At 35.0% G+C, this 15,561-nt stretch overlaps 1 protein-coding gene across 1 annotated transcript in view; it reads left to right on the top strand.

Moving 5' to 3' along the window:
• Positions 1-9,954, top strand: part of LOC128699148 (pikachurin) — a 563,751-nt gene extending 553,797 nt beyond the window's left edge. Inside the window, exons 9-15 of the mRNA XM_053791691.2 lie at positions 463-665; positions 1,796-2,019; positions 2,440-2,668; positions 3,149-3,408; positions 4,649-4,909; positions 6,028-6,131; positions 9,092-9,954. Coding sequence (XP_053647666.1) covers positions 463-665; positions 1,796-2,019; positions 2,440-2,668; positions 3,149-3,408; positions 4,649-4,909; positions 6,028-6,131; positions 9,092-9,237 — 1,427 coding nt within the window. The 3' untranslated portion in view covers positions 9,238-9,954. The remainder of the gene's footprint in view (positions 1-462; positions 666-1,795; positions 2,020-2,439; positions 2,669-3,148; positions 3,409-4,648; positions 4,910-6,027; positions 6,132-9,091) is intronic.
• Positions 9,955-15,561: the final 5,607 nt, after the last annotated feature.

Consider the following 15,561-nt stretch of genomic DNA (forward strand, 5'->3'; position numbering starts at 1 on the left):
CGTACATTTTTTTTTTCATATTTCTGGATAGGCAAATCAAACATGGTAACTCATCCTTTCCCTGACTTCATCTGCCAGAAACTGGAACAGATTGAGTGATTTTATACTAAAAAAAAGTACCCAACGAGGAAAAATTTCATTCTTGCAATACTTGAAATCTGAGACTTTAAAGTAAGACATGACCGCAACACGAGAGATACTCGGAGGTAACCGAGTATCTTACACGTTCTAGTAATACTGAAATGCCCCTGTATCATATATACAAGGTTAATATTTGTCCAGCTTCAGGAGAGCCAAATATTGTAAGAACAATACATAAATATATCTTCATTCTGTTTCAAGTATTCCGGAAGAATTTTTTTGTATCATTTTGTTCAAAAGTTTATATTAGAACGTGTTATAGTCAATTATTTCTTCTTTAGTTGTTTATTAGACAACTTAAAATTGGTTTAATTCACGCAGCTGAGTGCATAGGTGACGCATGTAGCGAGGTGGAGTGTCAGCATGGTGGGAAATGTGTGGCCTCTACCCAGGATACCAAGAATCTCTCCACTGTGACAACACCAACACCTCCACCATTCTTTGCTCCGCCACCTCCTGCCCCAGTCTGCCTCTGTCCTTTAGGTTATTCGGGAGATTTCTGTGAAAAACAACTAAACCTAGAGGTTAGAGACAGCGCTAATTAAAACAAATTATTTTTATTCACTAAAATTGAGTTTTTTAATGCAGAACAAGCCATAAGGGGATGGAAATCTTCAGTAGCTATGCAATGTTGTAAGACAGCAACAGATAGGAGGGGAAATTATCTGAGGCAAAGTGAAAGGTATCAGTGGTGGCACATTGTTTTTTTTAAATATTAACACTGGGTCTTAATCACCTTTGCCGGGCAACCCAGATCTTTTTTCCTTCATAAGCAGTGTATGGGTAAAAATCTTCACCCTTTCTTCATATTCTGTTGGCTGTTTTCCACCACATAAATGGCTATAAGGGTAGAATTTTACCTATAGTGTTATTTATGTTATTATAATGCAGTAGGGAATAGTATTAGTTATAATTATTTCTTGATAATGTGTAGAAACATATATTAGGTCACTGTTCTCTTGCTTATACAATTGCCTCTCTTTTTACCTAGCCAGAATAATATGCATGCAGATGTTTAAATTATAGGAAATTTTAAATATAGTAATAGAAATGAGATCCATCTTTCTGAAAGCAATTCCGATTTAAGATTTTCCTAATTGAAGTTCTGAAATATATGCTTATAGTCTTGAAATTCTGGATGTTTGAGATTTCAGTGAATTGAAAACTTGGGAAAGTCATCTTTCTTGAGCTTAGTTAATAACTCTAATTCGATTCCAGCCTTATGTTTCGGAGAGATTTTTTTCTGTAGAAAAACATAGCCTCTTATTCTGTCTTAAATATATCACAGTAATTGTATTGAACCTTACGGAACTAGATTAGAGTTTTCCACTATATATTTAAATATGGTAAGATATTTTTACTCGCTTTATTGAAATAGTTAAGAGCTTCACAGAATCATCAACATTACAGTAGGACATAGTCTAGGTTAAATATATACCTGATACTTCCTTTTCTTTCTACAACCCGTAAAATTCTTGAAAAGACACACTACCACTGTTTTTCTTAGACATGACTGAGCATCATTTCCCAGATTTAATTCAGATGTTGTCTTGTTCCCATCTGGGTTTTCCAAAAATGTTATTTTTGTGGCATTAAATCTATGATTTCTTCCCAACAATGTCTATCGTGTTTTTTTTTCTTTATTTGCTTCCAGGTTCCTTCGTTCAATGGTTCATCACACCTGATGTTCCCTGCTCTTGGTGGCTCCGTGTTATCATGGTTGGAACTGGAGGTGGTGTTCCGTGCAGCATCCACGGATGGAGTTCTGCTTTACGAGAGTCACCGTTCGGATGGTACGGGAGACTTCATCGCCCTTACGTTGTCCCAGGCTCATGTCCTGTTCACAATTGATTTAGGCTCTGGCATCTTGACTCTCAGGTAATATGCTGAAACAAAATTAGTATTTAAAAATTTATATTTTTGTTATTAAACTTATGCAATTGGTGTAAGATATCTTCTGCACTGGCAGTAATTCTAAAGTGTTTTGACAGTTATTTATATGCATATTTTAGCTAAAAATTGAGGTATGTCAGAAAATGCTTCAAACCCCACCGAGTCGTCGAAATATGCAATAAAATAACATAACAGCACATTTTTCTATATTTTTTAAACTTTGTTCTAGGTAATTGTGCCTGCAGTTATGCTGTGTGCTAACTGGCAGACTTATGCACCATAACTTGCACTTTAAAATAGAAGAACAATTGTATCTTTCAAAATTATTAATTACATATTTGCATATTTTCTTACTGACCTTCTATGTGCCTGACTACTGCATCATAATTACACTGTTTCTTCTAGGTCTGTATACCCAATCCGTCCTGGTATCTGGCACTCAGCGAGGGTATCCCGAACAGGCCGCTGGGCATGGCTCTATGTGGACGACCAGCCTGTTGTAAGTGGGTTAACTCCTGGAGGCTTCACTATGTTGTCGCTCTCGCATCCACTCTACCTCGGGGGTATTCCACCCACATCCACTTCACAACCGGTACTTCCAGCATCTCAAGCATTCACTGGCTGCATACAGAAGGTAATGATTCTGGAAACATTATTATTTTGTCTGCATTTGTATCTTAAATAACATCCTGTAATCAAATTATTATTTTCTTTATTATTGTCACGGGGAAGCGGTAAACCCACAGAAGTCGTATAGAGCCTGAAGAATGATAGGTAAATTAGGAGAGGAAGCTCCAGTTCTGTGGATCAAAGCCACATCACCGGTATCAAAGAACCTCTTATGAAGGGTTGGTAAGAATAAGCAATTTGTTTAGAGGGACTGATTGAATATGCATTAATCGACGACTGCGCACGTTTCGCTAGAGTATAGTAATGTTTGTGTCCTGCACCAGTGTGTTGAAGGTCTGAAGAAAGCTTCAAAGTCACTCAATGAAAATTACTTTCAACACAGTAGGTGTCTCCTTTCCCATAAAAACTGGGATAAATGCAGGTATGACTACTATGAATATATTTCTGCATTACAGTTAGATCAGAAAACTCTTTCTATTAACAGTTATCGCTCAATGGTCGGCCAATTCACCTAGTCTCCGGAGCTGTGTCAGGAAGCAACGTAGACTCGTGCAATCATCCCTGTTCTCAACGTCCCTGCGACAATGGTGGCATCTGTGAGCCTCACGGACCCTCCTACACCTGCCGCTGTCCTCTTGGCTTCAAAGATGAGCACTGCAGGAGTAGAGTGGTGACACAAGCTGCAACGCCAAGCTTCAGCGGCAGGTCGTTCTTAAAATATGCTGATACGGAGATCATGAAACGGTAAGTGTTATTTCGGAAATTAGGTAAAATCTCAAATATTTTAGCGCATGCAAACTCCTAGTCAAAATCTTCTTCCAGTATTGGTTATTTACTCAAAGGAGACTCATACACCGATTACGAATATAAGAAATGAGGGAACTCCACAAAGAATAGAATGAATCTGCATTTAGTAGTCTAATCGACACCATAAAAATTGAAGATCTGTATAATTTCTTTACTAATTCTACCAATTATTTAGCTGACATCAAAAAAAATCCTCCAGACTTTGAAAAAAATAAATAGAAAACATGCCAGTGATGCACCACCTGGCTCTTATTCCCGGAATTCGATACTTGAAAAGAAATGCAAAGTGCCATTAGTACGAGCACTTAGTCTTGGCTGGAGGAGGAGCTTAAATTCAGGTGACATTCTGGAGGTTTTAAAAATCGTAGACATAGCCAGTCTTCACAAAGGAAGCAGCAGAACGATGGGGAAAATCCAGACCAGTAGTACTAACACTACATATCATAAATTCTTTGAAGAGATACTGAAACACCAATTTATTGTTTTTATGGAAGAGCATAACTTAGGCAACCCAAGTCAAGATGAATTTAAAGAAGGAAGATCATACTTCTCATACCTTATAATATATACCTGGAAGATACTGGAGGGCCAGGTGTTAAATCTACACTACCGTAACTACTTACTACAATATTAGATATGGGAGGAAATGTAAAATAAAAATTAAATCATTTTTTTTATATATATGAAGTTATATTTGTGTTAAGAGATTGATTCACATTTTTTTTTTTTTTTTGCATGGAAAACCCACTTGTTATATAATACATAGTATTTCGTGGAAGAAAATGGCACTTTAGGCAGAGTGAGATAAGACTGTGTCAGCCTGCGTGGTCCAAGACTCTTCAACCTCCTACCAGTACATATGAAAAATTTTGCAAAAACAAATGTAAGATCAACCAGGCTGTGATGGCTATGTTGGCCATCACGTCACTAACAGCAACAGCCTAGCTGAACAGACAATCAACAAGGAAGCTTGACCAAAGACTGAACTGCGAGAGTACAAAAGTCCTCCATATCGATCACATATAAAATTACAAATCACAGTGACTGGGAAATAGGAGGTACAGACAGTAATCAGGTTTCATCCAAGGGAATGGACGGTAGCTCCAATTCCATGGCTCAAGAGCCCAAGAGACAGTAATGCAGATTTATAACACATTATTTTCAATCCCAATTTCAGAGTGTCGGGTGATAAGTTACATCTGTGGCTACGATTCCGCTCCCTGACTCCCGATGGTCTCTTAGTGTGGGCCGGAGAAGACGATGATGATGGAGAGAACAAAGAAGTGATGCTGCCGCCTCTGGGAGACTCCCTCAGTCTGGAGCTGCAAGATGGCCGTCTTGTTCTCCGTTACAACCTAGGTTCAGGCTTTGCTCAACTTCTCTATAACAGTAGCAAGCGCCTAGATGATGGACAATGGCATACTGTTAGAATATACAGGTTTGTTAGTTTTGTAAACTATTTTGAAATAAATGTAAGTCAAATGTTAGTATTTTGTGTGTATGTAGAGGGAAGAATGAAGATAAGAAAAGAAGAAATTTTTGTACAGATTAGATGTGAAGCTTTAGTAAATTAGAAAACAATTATTTACAAACAGAGGAAACGAAAATATAGAATATCGTAATAGAGGAGCACTGCAGAGGTTAACAGGCCCATATTAGACAACCTCAAACCTAATCATTCTCAATCGTATATTTGTCTAGTTTATTTTTAAAGCTTCCTATGTAATTGGCTTCAGTGACACCACCTGACAGTTTATTTACTGTCACAGTCTATGGAAGAAAGAAACCTACCTAAATTTTCCTCATAGTCACTGTGTGGGATAAGTAAAAAGAAAGATTTAGAGATGATTATCGGGATGAAGATTAGGTGGAGGGAATATCTGAGAGATTTGAAAAATAGAGGGAAAGACGTAGGAACAGCGAGTGTTTGAGAAATAGAGTTAAGAAAGATAATAGGGGGAGAATAGAAGAAAGAAAAAACAATAACTGAAATTAGCAAGAAGGTATGGAATAATAAGAGTGGGGATTTGTTGATAGAATGTTGATTTATAAATATATATAATCGTAAGGAACATACCGTAACAACACTAAATATTGAAGTTTCAATAAAGCAACTAAATTATTGCATGGAAATGTTCTTTTTCACCTGTCTTAACTTTAGGAGTCTATAACTTAGCCGACATTTGATTTGGAGTAGAGAGATGTGATTTGATTTGTATGAAATGTTTGCAGGGCATTGATACTTAAAGCGTTTGGGTGTTGGAAGGTTAAAAGTCAAGGCATTTTGTGATCCACTTGTTGGAATGTTTTTTCACCTATAATTCCTTCAGTAAGAGTTTTCATTATCCTCATATATAAAATTAGTGATATTTCATGCACATTACAAAGATTATAATAGTGTTACCTTTTGTTAGCACACATGCAGTAGTCGGAGCAATTATCTTTTTTCCTAACTTCTGTGTTGCAAAAACATTATAGCTACTGACTAGACAGAAATATTAAAAGACTGAAAATTTATAATGGAGTTATTTACTGTAGAGTTTTTGCCTGGTGCAGGTACGAGAGAGAAGGACACTTATCTGTAGATGATGACGAGGAGAATGTTGTAGTGTCGCCAGGTGACCTTGTGCAGCTCAACGTAGACTCAGCTCTGTATATTGGTAAGTGAACATAATAATTGTAAACAAAGAATAAAAAAGGCACAATATCGTGACTGGAACAATGTACTCATATATATGTCGTGCCGAACAGGAAAAATTGGTCAGTTAGCATGAACTCATTTGAAAATAAGTTCTTTAAGTAATTTTCTCTTATACGTTTAAAGATATATTTTTTTATTAATGTTAATATAAAAATTAATAATTTTGTACCAGAAGAACCTGAGAAATCTTATTTAACCTTATTATAACAAGCGTAATTTAATTTAGCCTAATTCAACTAAATATATTTTAGATAAGTTTACAATAATTTAGTAATAAACAAACACAATAAAATATATTTTTCGTTAGATTCAGGATGAGTTTTGTGAAATTATTGTATACACAAATTTTCGCTTGCCTTATTCGGCAAGAACACAGTTGCTATATAAGCCAAAATCGCAAGTTTTACCTATTCGGTACGACATATATATATATATATATATTCTTTCTTTCTTCTTTCAACACACCGGCCGTATCCCACCGAGGCGGGGTGGCCCAAAAGGAAAAACGAAAGTTTCTCCTTTTACATTTAGTAATATATACAGGAGAAGAGGTTACTAGCCCCTTGCTCCCGGCATTTTAGTTGCCTCTTACAACACGCATGGCTTACGGAGGAAGAATTCTGTTCCACTTCCCCATGGAGATAAGAGGAAATAAACAAGAATAAGAACTAGAAAGAAAATAGAAGAAAACCCAGAGGGGTGTGTATATATGTGCTTGTACATGTATGTGTAGTGTGACCTAAGTGTAAGTAGAAGTAGCAAGACGTACCTGAAATCTTGCATGTTCATGAGACAGAAAAAAGGACACCAGCAATCCTACCATCATGTAAAACAATTACAGGCTTTCGTTTTACACTCACTTGGCAGGACGGTAGTACCTCCCTGGGCGGTTGCTGTCTACCAACCTACTACCTATATATATATATATATATATATATATATATATATATATATATATATATATATATATATATATATATATATATATATATACATATACATATATATATATATATATATATATTCTCCATGGGGAAGTGGAACAGAATTCTTCACACGCAAGCCATGCGTGTCGTAAGAGGCGACTAAAATGCCGGGAGCAAGGTGCTAGTAACACCTCCTGTATATATTACTATATTTAAAAAGAGAAACTTTTGTTTTCATTTTTGGGCCACCCTGCCTTGGTGGGATATAGCTGGTTTGTTGATATATATATATATATATATATATATATATATATATATATATATATATATATATATATATATATATATATATATATATATATATATATATGTATATATATGTATGTATATAATGTATGTAAACAATCGCAGACAGGCAATCTTAACAATTTAATAATAATTTCTTTATTTCTACAAGTACATGTAGAAGGTATACAGTCCTACCTGACATCAATGACATACTACTATATAGAAAACCCCTTGTTATGCAGAACATTTCGGGCAAATTAGATCAGTTTTGTCCCGGGATGCGACCCACACCAGTCGACTAACTCCCAGGTACCCATTTTACTGATGGGGAACACGCCCATTGTTTCTACCCTCGCTGGGAGTCGAACCCAGACCCTCGCCGTGTGTAGCGAGAGCTTTAGAACAAATTCCCAATGTAATATATTTTTACGGTCAGTATTGTCAGTATCTTGTTAGTAATACATATAGTGTCCAAGGCTAGTACAAGATCTGAGACACAGCCAGTAAGATCAAGACCGCTGGCTGGTACTAAAGTTCTCAGAACCTTCATGAGTAAATTTTTTTATTTTTAATAAACTACCTTGGGCATATACTGTAATTAAAAGCATCTCTGAATGTATATAAGCCTCAGAGCTTATTGTAATCACCATTTTAGAGATTAAGCACCGTTGCTGGTTGGTAATCAGATGGATTGTGGTCTTAATGACCACAGTGGAGTCAGTAAGTCTGAAACCTAATTAGTTACCTACTCTACCATAGGTCACAGAACAGAACAGAACAGAACAGAACAGAGGACTCACAGGTAAGGACCCACGAGGGGCGAGGGGCAAGTGGGGACAGGGCGAAGAATAGACGGTGAGAGGAATCTCTTGAGTCGTAGAGAGAAGAGTCAGGACTAGACCCAACTGCTAAGCCTAGGTAAATAGACAGACAAACTGATACACATATGTATAACAGCGGCTCATGCAGACCTCAAAGCTTGTGGATCTAACATGAGGCTATGTAAATAACAGGTCTCTGAATTCTTTCCGTGTATTTAGCCTTCCTGAAATATAGGGAATGACAAGATCAAAATTTCATTCCACAGGCCATGGCAAATTTGATTTATGTATTGTACAGTATTTTAATAGTATCTAATTCATCGTAAAATATATTGTAATGTATGCAAACACGTTCAGCACTTTTTTCTTTACTAAAGTTGTAAATAGACAGAATAAATTACCATCTGTATTAATAAGCTTTTGGGCTTAACGCACTTTTAATGTAATAATAATATTATTATTATTAGTAGTAGTAGTAGTAGTAGTAGTAGTATTGTTGTGTTTTTATTATTATTGTTATTATTATTATTATTATTATTATTATTATTATTATTATTATTATTATTATTATTATTATTATTATTATTATTGTTGTTGTTGTTGTTGTTGTTATTATTAAGGGATTAGCAAAGAAAGTAATTCAGAGTATATCTCGTACAGGTATATTATTACCGACAGATATTTATTGAAGATTTTTCACTACTTGTTGCTTAAACTAGCCTAATACAGCAACAGGTGAAATACAGTACTTGAGATGAAACATCTCAAACGCTTGAAGTGCACTTAGTGTTATTTAGCCCACCAGGTGGTGCTGTACGAGCCACCGACTTCTCATTGTTTTTATTGAACACACTAATAATGAGAATAATTAACTCTGACTTCAGGTGGACGCGAGACCTTCCGTGGAAGCCACAGTGGCTACATGGCACCTGGACTAACTGGCTGTGTGGCTGACCTGACCTTGGCAACAGACTACCATGTTGACCTCATAACCCAAGCAACAGCTGGTCAGAACATCGACTACTGCTGACCGGACGGACGGTAGGACGCATTGGTGGAACGCTAGAAGACATGAGCTGATTATTTGCAGAAATGATTTTATTATGAAGAATTCAGAGAAAATTTGAATCAATGAAATATTTCCTGTATTGCAAATGTCAAAGGGATAAAAATGAGTATATAGCATAGGAATGTTTTTGATTCTGAGATGTTATTGACGTAGGCGTATATAAGACCATGCTAACATCCATTGGAAAGATATCATGACTTGCTTAATGTGTCACAGGAAATGCTATATTGGGCTAGAAAATAACTGCAAATTGCAAGCAATAGGGGATAATCAGTTAACCAAATTGCTTATTAGTAATGATGCTTATTTAACTAGCATGTACAAATTTAATTAGAACAAATACTATAATAATTGAATGAGATGTCTTAGTGATAACGAAGCTTAGTCAACACCTCAGTAGAAATAAATCTTTATATAGCCTGAATGCAAAATATCACCTTTATTCCTTATCCCACCTGAGCTTCACGATCACTCTCATCCCATTCAAAGTCAAAAAACAATCTGTTGTGCAGATTTGCTGGGAATGATTAGGCAATACCCTAGGCTGAAGCATCTTAGAAATAAAGCATTCATTTTATTATTTAAAGTGTGAATGTGTGTGTGCATGTATGTGTGTGTGTGTGTATATGTGTGTGTGGGGAGAAGGATGTCCATACATGTATGTTCTGCACATGTCAACATTGTACTTCATTTGGTTTATATGTAGTCACCATCATCATTCAGAGTAAGTGGTCAAAAATTGAATTAGTTGTCCATTTTGAGTTCCACATTCATGTAATCCTCCATACGTAGCATCACACAACAAATGATAGTGTGTGTAGCTACATATGTATGTATACATATACAATATTTGTAAATCTTGTATTCAAATAACTTCATTTGGATGTCTTGGTAAGAGTTTGCCCACTTAAGACGAATTTTAAAGTGTTACGTTGATAATGGAGAAGAAATCAGAATATGAAAAAAATACTTAATTGTTTATAAGTATAAAGCTGCAATTTGTAAATTGGTTTAATATATTTGGCTTTGTGCATGCACATCTTTGGCTCCTCCGGCTGGTAAATATATACAGTACTTCATGCAGTTGTCGTGTAAATCATGTTTTAATAAAAGCCATATTCTATTATTTACAACATTGTTCATGTTAACTCTCATTAAAAAAAAAGATGTTTTAATTTGTGTAAATATATTGTTAGCACCTTTCATAATGGCTTAATTGAACATAAGTGTTCATTTTTTATATGTCTTGAGTTTCTGTTCACCAGTGATAATATACTTTGGCCAGAATACTAGGTATTGTGAATCAACTGAACAGTTAATATAGTGTCCTCATTTTTTGTGCTATAATGATGGCATTTTTAATAACATCCTCCAAATCATACTTGTGACCTTCGTATCTCAAATGTCAAAATGACAGTTACCTTAATCAATTTTATAATAAATGTTCATATATTTCCTGTGGTTATGTTTGTATTATAGATTTTGCCTCTTGTAAAAAAAAAAATCATGGAAATGTTATAATGATTTATTTATAATCAATCTGCCATACCTGTTACTGTGTCGTTAATGCAAACAAATAACTATGAGCTGACGGATAGTAGTGTAAAGTCACTGTCAGCAAAGAAATCTCTTATTAATATGGCATTTTATCCACACAGAATACATAAAAAAGTTGTATATGTAGAATATGGAAAACGTGAGGTGCCTTAATTAAAATTCTAAATTTTTTAAAGGGTGGACCGGTAAGCCAGTGGAAGGCCTCGGTCAAATGACTAATAGCTCCAGTGGCGGGTCACCATGACTTAGACCTGCGTCAGGAAACACTTGTCCTGTTTCCTGACGAGTCTTACCTAACCTAACGTAAGGTGATGAAGGGTCAAACCAAGTATCGCTGGGTCAGGTCAGGTACCGCTAGGTCAGGTCAGGTGCCGTTACAGGTGAGATCAGGTGATGCCTGGTGAAGGTGAGGACAAAGAATCAGGTCGTTGTTATTTGTGTTTAAGATGTTGATTCAGTATTACTTGTGTTTTGGGTTTGGACAAACTGTACACCCTTGTTTTGTTCTTTGGTGTTGGTGAGGTAAACAGTGGCAGCCTCAAGACAACTACATCTTATGTTGTTTTCTTAGTAAATAAGAGGTGCTTGTACCCAGGTCATGCGCGTAAATGTATAAAGTGGTGTATTACACCTATGTTGCATGTTTCCCATTTCCATAGCATCTAAATCTTCTTTGTGTTTCAAGAGAATACAAGAGACCGGTTTTTTTTTCAAGAAAGAATAATGTGCGCAAGAAATCTGAGGCTGGAGAAAGACTATGATATATAGATTTTCCTCGTCTAGAAGAAATTTATTTCTTCAAATCTAAAAGGCAGGTAAGAAAAGCCTGTGATTGCTCCTCTTTTAGTCCTGAGATTGTTGTGTGAGAAGAAATTAATCAGTTCATTTCTTTTCAAATTTAAAGTTAATAGAAAGCGTACTAAGAAAGATGGCCAGATTAATTTCTTCTCAAACAAATCTCAGGACTTAAAGTAGTAATTAAAGGATTTTCCTACGTGCCCTCCAGACTGGCAGAAGTGACTGCCTACTGGACGACCAAATATATATTAAAAGCTTTATCCACTCTCAAATTTCCTCTGCAAATCATCTACTCCTGAAAAAAAAATGTTTAGTGTTCACTCCAAACCCAAAGAAGAAATAATCATCCCACAACGATTAATACTTCCCACTGGGCCTACAACACTCGCTATAATCCTCTCCTCCAGAGTCAACATGAGCATGTTTGTATTCTCAAACAAAGGCACAGCAGGAGCCCATACTGTATACTTTATGGTGGTTGTAGGTGAGACAACAGTGGATTTAGATGCTAGATTAAAAGAACACAAATAAACATTCAGAATGAATAATATACGCAAAACATGCCTGGTACACCGCTTCACAGTCACACATAATGAACTGGAAAACAAGCACATCTTATTTACGAAGTAAACAACAGAACTGAAGACAGATGTCTTGAGGCTGCTACCTTTTGCCTCACCAACACCACAACAAAACAGAAGGATGTATATTTTCTCTAGTACCATTGCACAAATAATCTTAGGACAATATATTCAACACACAACACAGCCAGATCCTTCAACCTCATCGCTGAAAAACACTTGACCTCACCTCACCTGACCCAGTGGCACCAGGCTTTACCGGCTGCACCTGACCTCTTCCGGTGTCATCTGATTGGATCAGGTGCGCCTCGCCTCCTCCATATTCTCCATTTACCACTTTTTATACGTGTTCTATGACCCTGATAAAGGGTATAGAAACGTTGTATTAATAAAAGGCTCCTTTGCTGAAAGTGTTTTTTTTTAATCACATATTGTTAATAGTAAAAAGATTGTTAAATAGTAACTAAACGATTATTTTACTCTAATTTGCTGAAATCTAGGAATTCAGTTTCACACATCTTCCAAATCACCAATAATATAAGGCTAGTTGGCTTCATTATCAGTCAATAATAATTAGAAGTAATACATCATCTAAAAATGTAGTATTGGATTACTCATTTAATGTGGCATTTGAAGGAACAATAAAGTAAGAAAACTCTATACAAAGATTATCTTGGCTTGGGACGGGGGCCGCAGGGGCGACGCACCCCTGGAACCCTCATGTAAACAAAAAATGTATATTAGAAAAATAAATTGCATATTAATTTAAGTAATTCATGATTTGGAGGATGTAAACTATGGCCCTGTGTGTGGATAAAAGACTATAGTTTTATCATTAGAATTAAGGGAAAATATTTGCCTTTTATTTAATAAAAATGTGTGTACTATTATTATATGGTTATACAAGTTGCTACATTCCATAACTATGTAAGCTTTACTTCAAAACCTAAAAGAAATTGGCAGTCGGTACACATTGTAAGAAGAGTCTATAGGCGTGTTCTACATATCATTTTGTAATGTAATAATAGTAAGTTAATCAAGAAGATAGTGCCTACATATTTGTGTTACGTAAGTCATTCTCAGAATGAACGTTCTTAGCATCATCTAGTCTATGTATATTGATGTAAACCAGTCAAGAGCTTACACGCCACAGAAAATGGGAGGGTATGATACCAGCAGTGTGATCCCAGGGAAACTGAAATACTTAAATTGGTGGACCGTACTTTGTACCAGTACCAATAATATTGTTCCGGTGGATGTGTATAGAATGTTGCTAAGTTATGGTCCTAATGTACTAGATAGTTTTTCAAATTCATATTCATTCAAGAAGTAAATGTAATGATACCTGTGTAAATATAATTTTCAGTATCCAGTAGTCCTCCATCAGTACAGTATGGCATAAAATTTTTTACTTCATCCTTTTACAAATACATATGATGACTCCATGTTACTGATACATTATGTAGTTTAGATGCTCCACAAATGAAGGTACATACGCTACAGTATCAGAATCTTGACATCCCATTACTGAACAAAAAAAATTACGAGTGTATATATATATATATATATATATATATACATATATATATGCTCAAGTGTACATATACATTACTTGATACACCATTAACAATACTTTGATAATTTAGGACCCTGTACCTCCCACAGAATTTAAAGTTTCAGTACTTTTGTATTATATAAGTTACTTTATAGCACCTGCAGAACTTAATTAAGTCTCTCAAATAAGACAACACTTGTGTTTGCTGCATAATCAAGATTACAGTTACCTGGAGGCTGGGTTATCCAGGTATCAACAAGATAACAAATACTGTACCAGGGCAGATGGATTATCATACCCTTTCTATTTTGGATATCATGCAAGAAAAAAATTCACAGCCTAATTTAGTAACTTGATCCTACTTGGTGGCAATATTGCAATCATTGGCAAAGTAATCAAACTTAAAGTTCTAAATGTAATGTAATAGGGTAATTATTTTAATGAGAACATCAAAGCATCTAAATAATAAAAGAAACTAATGAATGAAGTGGTAAGTAGAGATTTATTTATAAGATTAAATACAATCGAATTAACATATAAAGGTGATATTTTTGAGGATGGATGATGGAAGTAAAATATTAAATTTAATGTTTTTATTGCTTCTGACATATATATATATATATATATATTTATATTATTATCAAAACTTGAACTCCATTGTTTAAGAACATCTTTATATTAATAAAAAACCTGTTGTATAAAAACCAATAATGAATATCTGTAATAACAACGATTATTATTATTATTATTATTATAATTATTATTATTATTATTATTATTAATTATTATTATTATTATTATTATTATTATTATTATTATTATTATTATTATTATTATTATTATTATTATCGATAGGAAGCGCTATGTAATAACAATGAGAGTTTAAAAAATTATAACAATTCCACATATTATGATCACCTTACATTTCAACGAAGCATAATTATTATCCATTGAGCCACGAAACAGCAAAATTCTGGCGATAATTATTAATTCCAGCCAATTTACGAGGCATGAATTTTAAGAAGCCATATATTCTATTGCTGAATTTTTCATCACTAAAATAAAATTAACTCGTAATATAAGAAATTTTCGAAGTTACTACAAGTGGTTTCAAAGTGTTGCCACAAGAGGGTCAGGAGTGCAGCACTTGATGTGACCTCAGTGGACTCGGAGGTGTTGACACAGATCATGTACAGCAACTAAGGAGTAAATCTTGTGCCATTTTAAACACTGTTTTTATTTTACCTGGAGGATTTACGTGCTATTTTTGCGGTTTATTAATATCATCGGTTAATAATCTTTTTTTACTTGTGTTTCTGTAATAGACATTAGACCCATATTGGAAATTCGCCAATTTCTAAATAGGACTAAAAGGAACCAATTTACAATGGAAACGAATGTCAACAACATTACAGCCAGACATCCTTAATAGTTAACATTTATTAGATTTTATTAGTCTTCTAGGCACTATATAAACCCGTACAGGGTTAGTGCTTCCTGTGAATATCATAATAATAGATTATCGACCTTCTGCTAAATGTTCATTTTGGTTACCCAGGCTAGTTGTGTCGGGGTGCCAACCGAGTCTCAGTAAGATTCTGTGATATGTGTATGCCAGGGGTTAGAAAAACTAAAGACACGCTACGCTGGTTTGGTATCTTGGGCGCAGATTAACTCCAGCTTCTGCTAGGTTTGTCCCCCTTTTATTAGATCAAATATGGCATATTTCTTCGACATTAAGTGCGCTTGTTTGTCTCTGATGATTAAACTTGTGTTGTTAGAAAATTAAGACAC

Source organism: Cherax quadricarinatus, chromosome 54 (genome assembly GCF_038502225.1).
Source record: "Cherax quadricarinatus isolate ZL_2023a chromosome 54, ASM3850222v1, whole genome shotgun sequence".
Lineage (NCBI taxonomy): Eukaryota > Metazoa > Arthropoda > Malacostraca > Decapoda > Parastacidae > Cherax > Cherax quadricarinatus.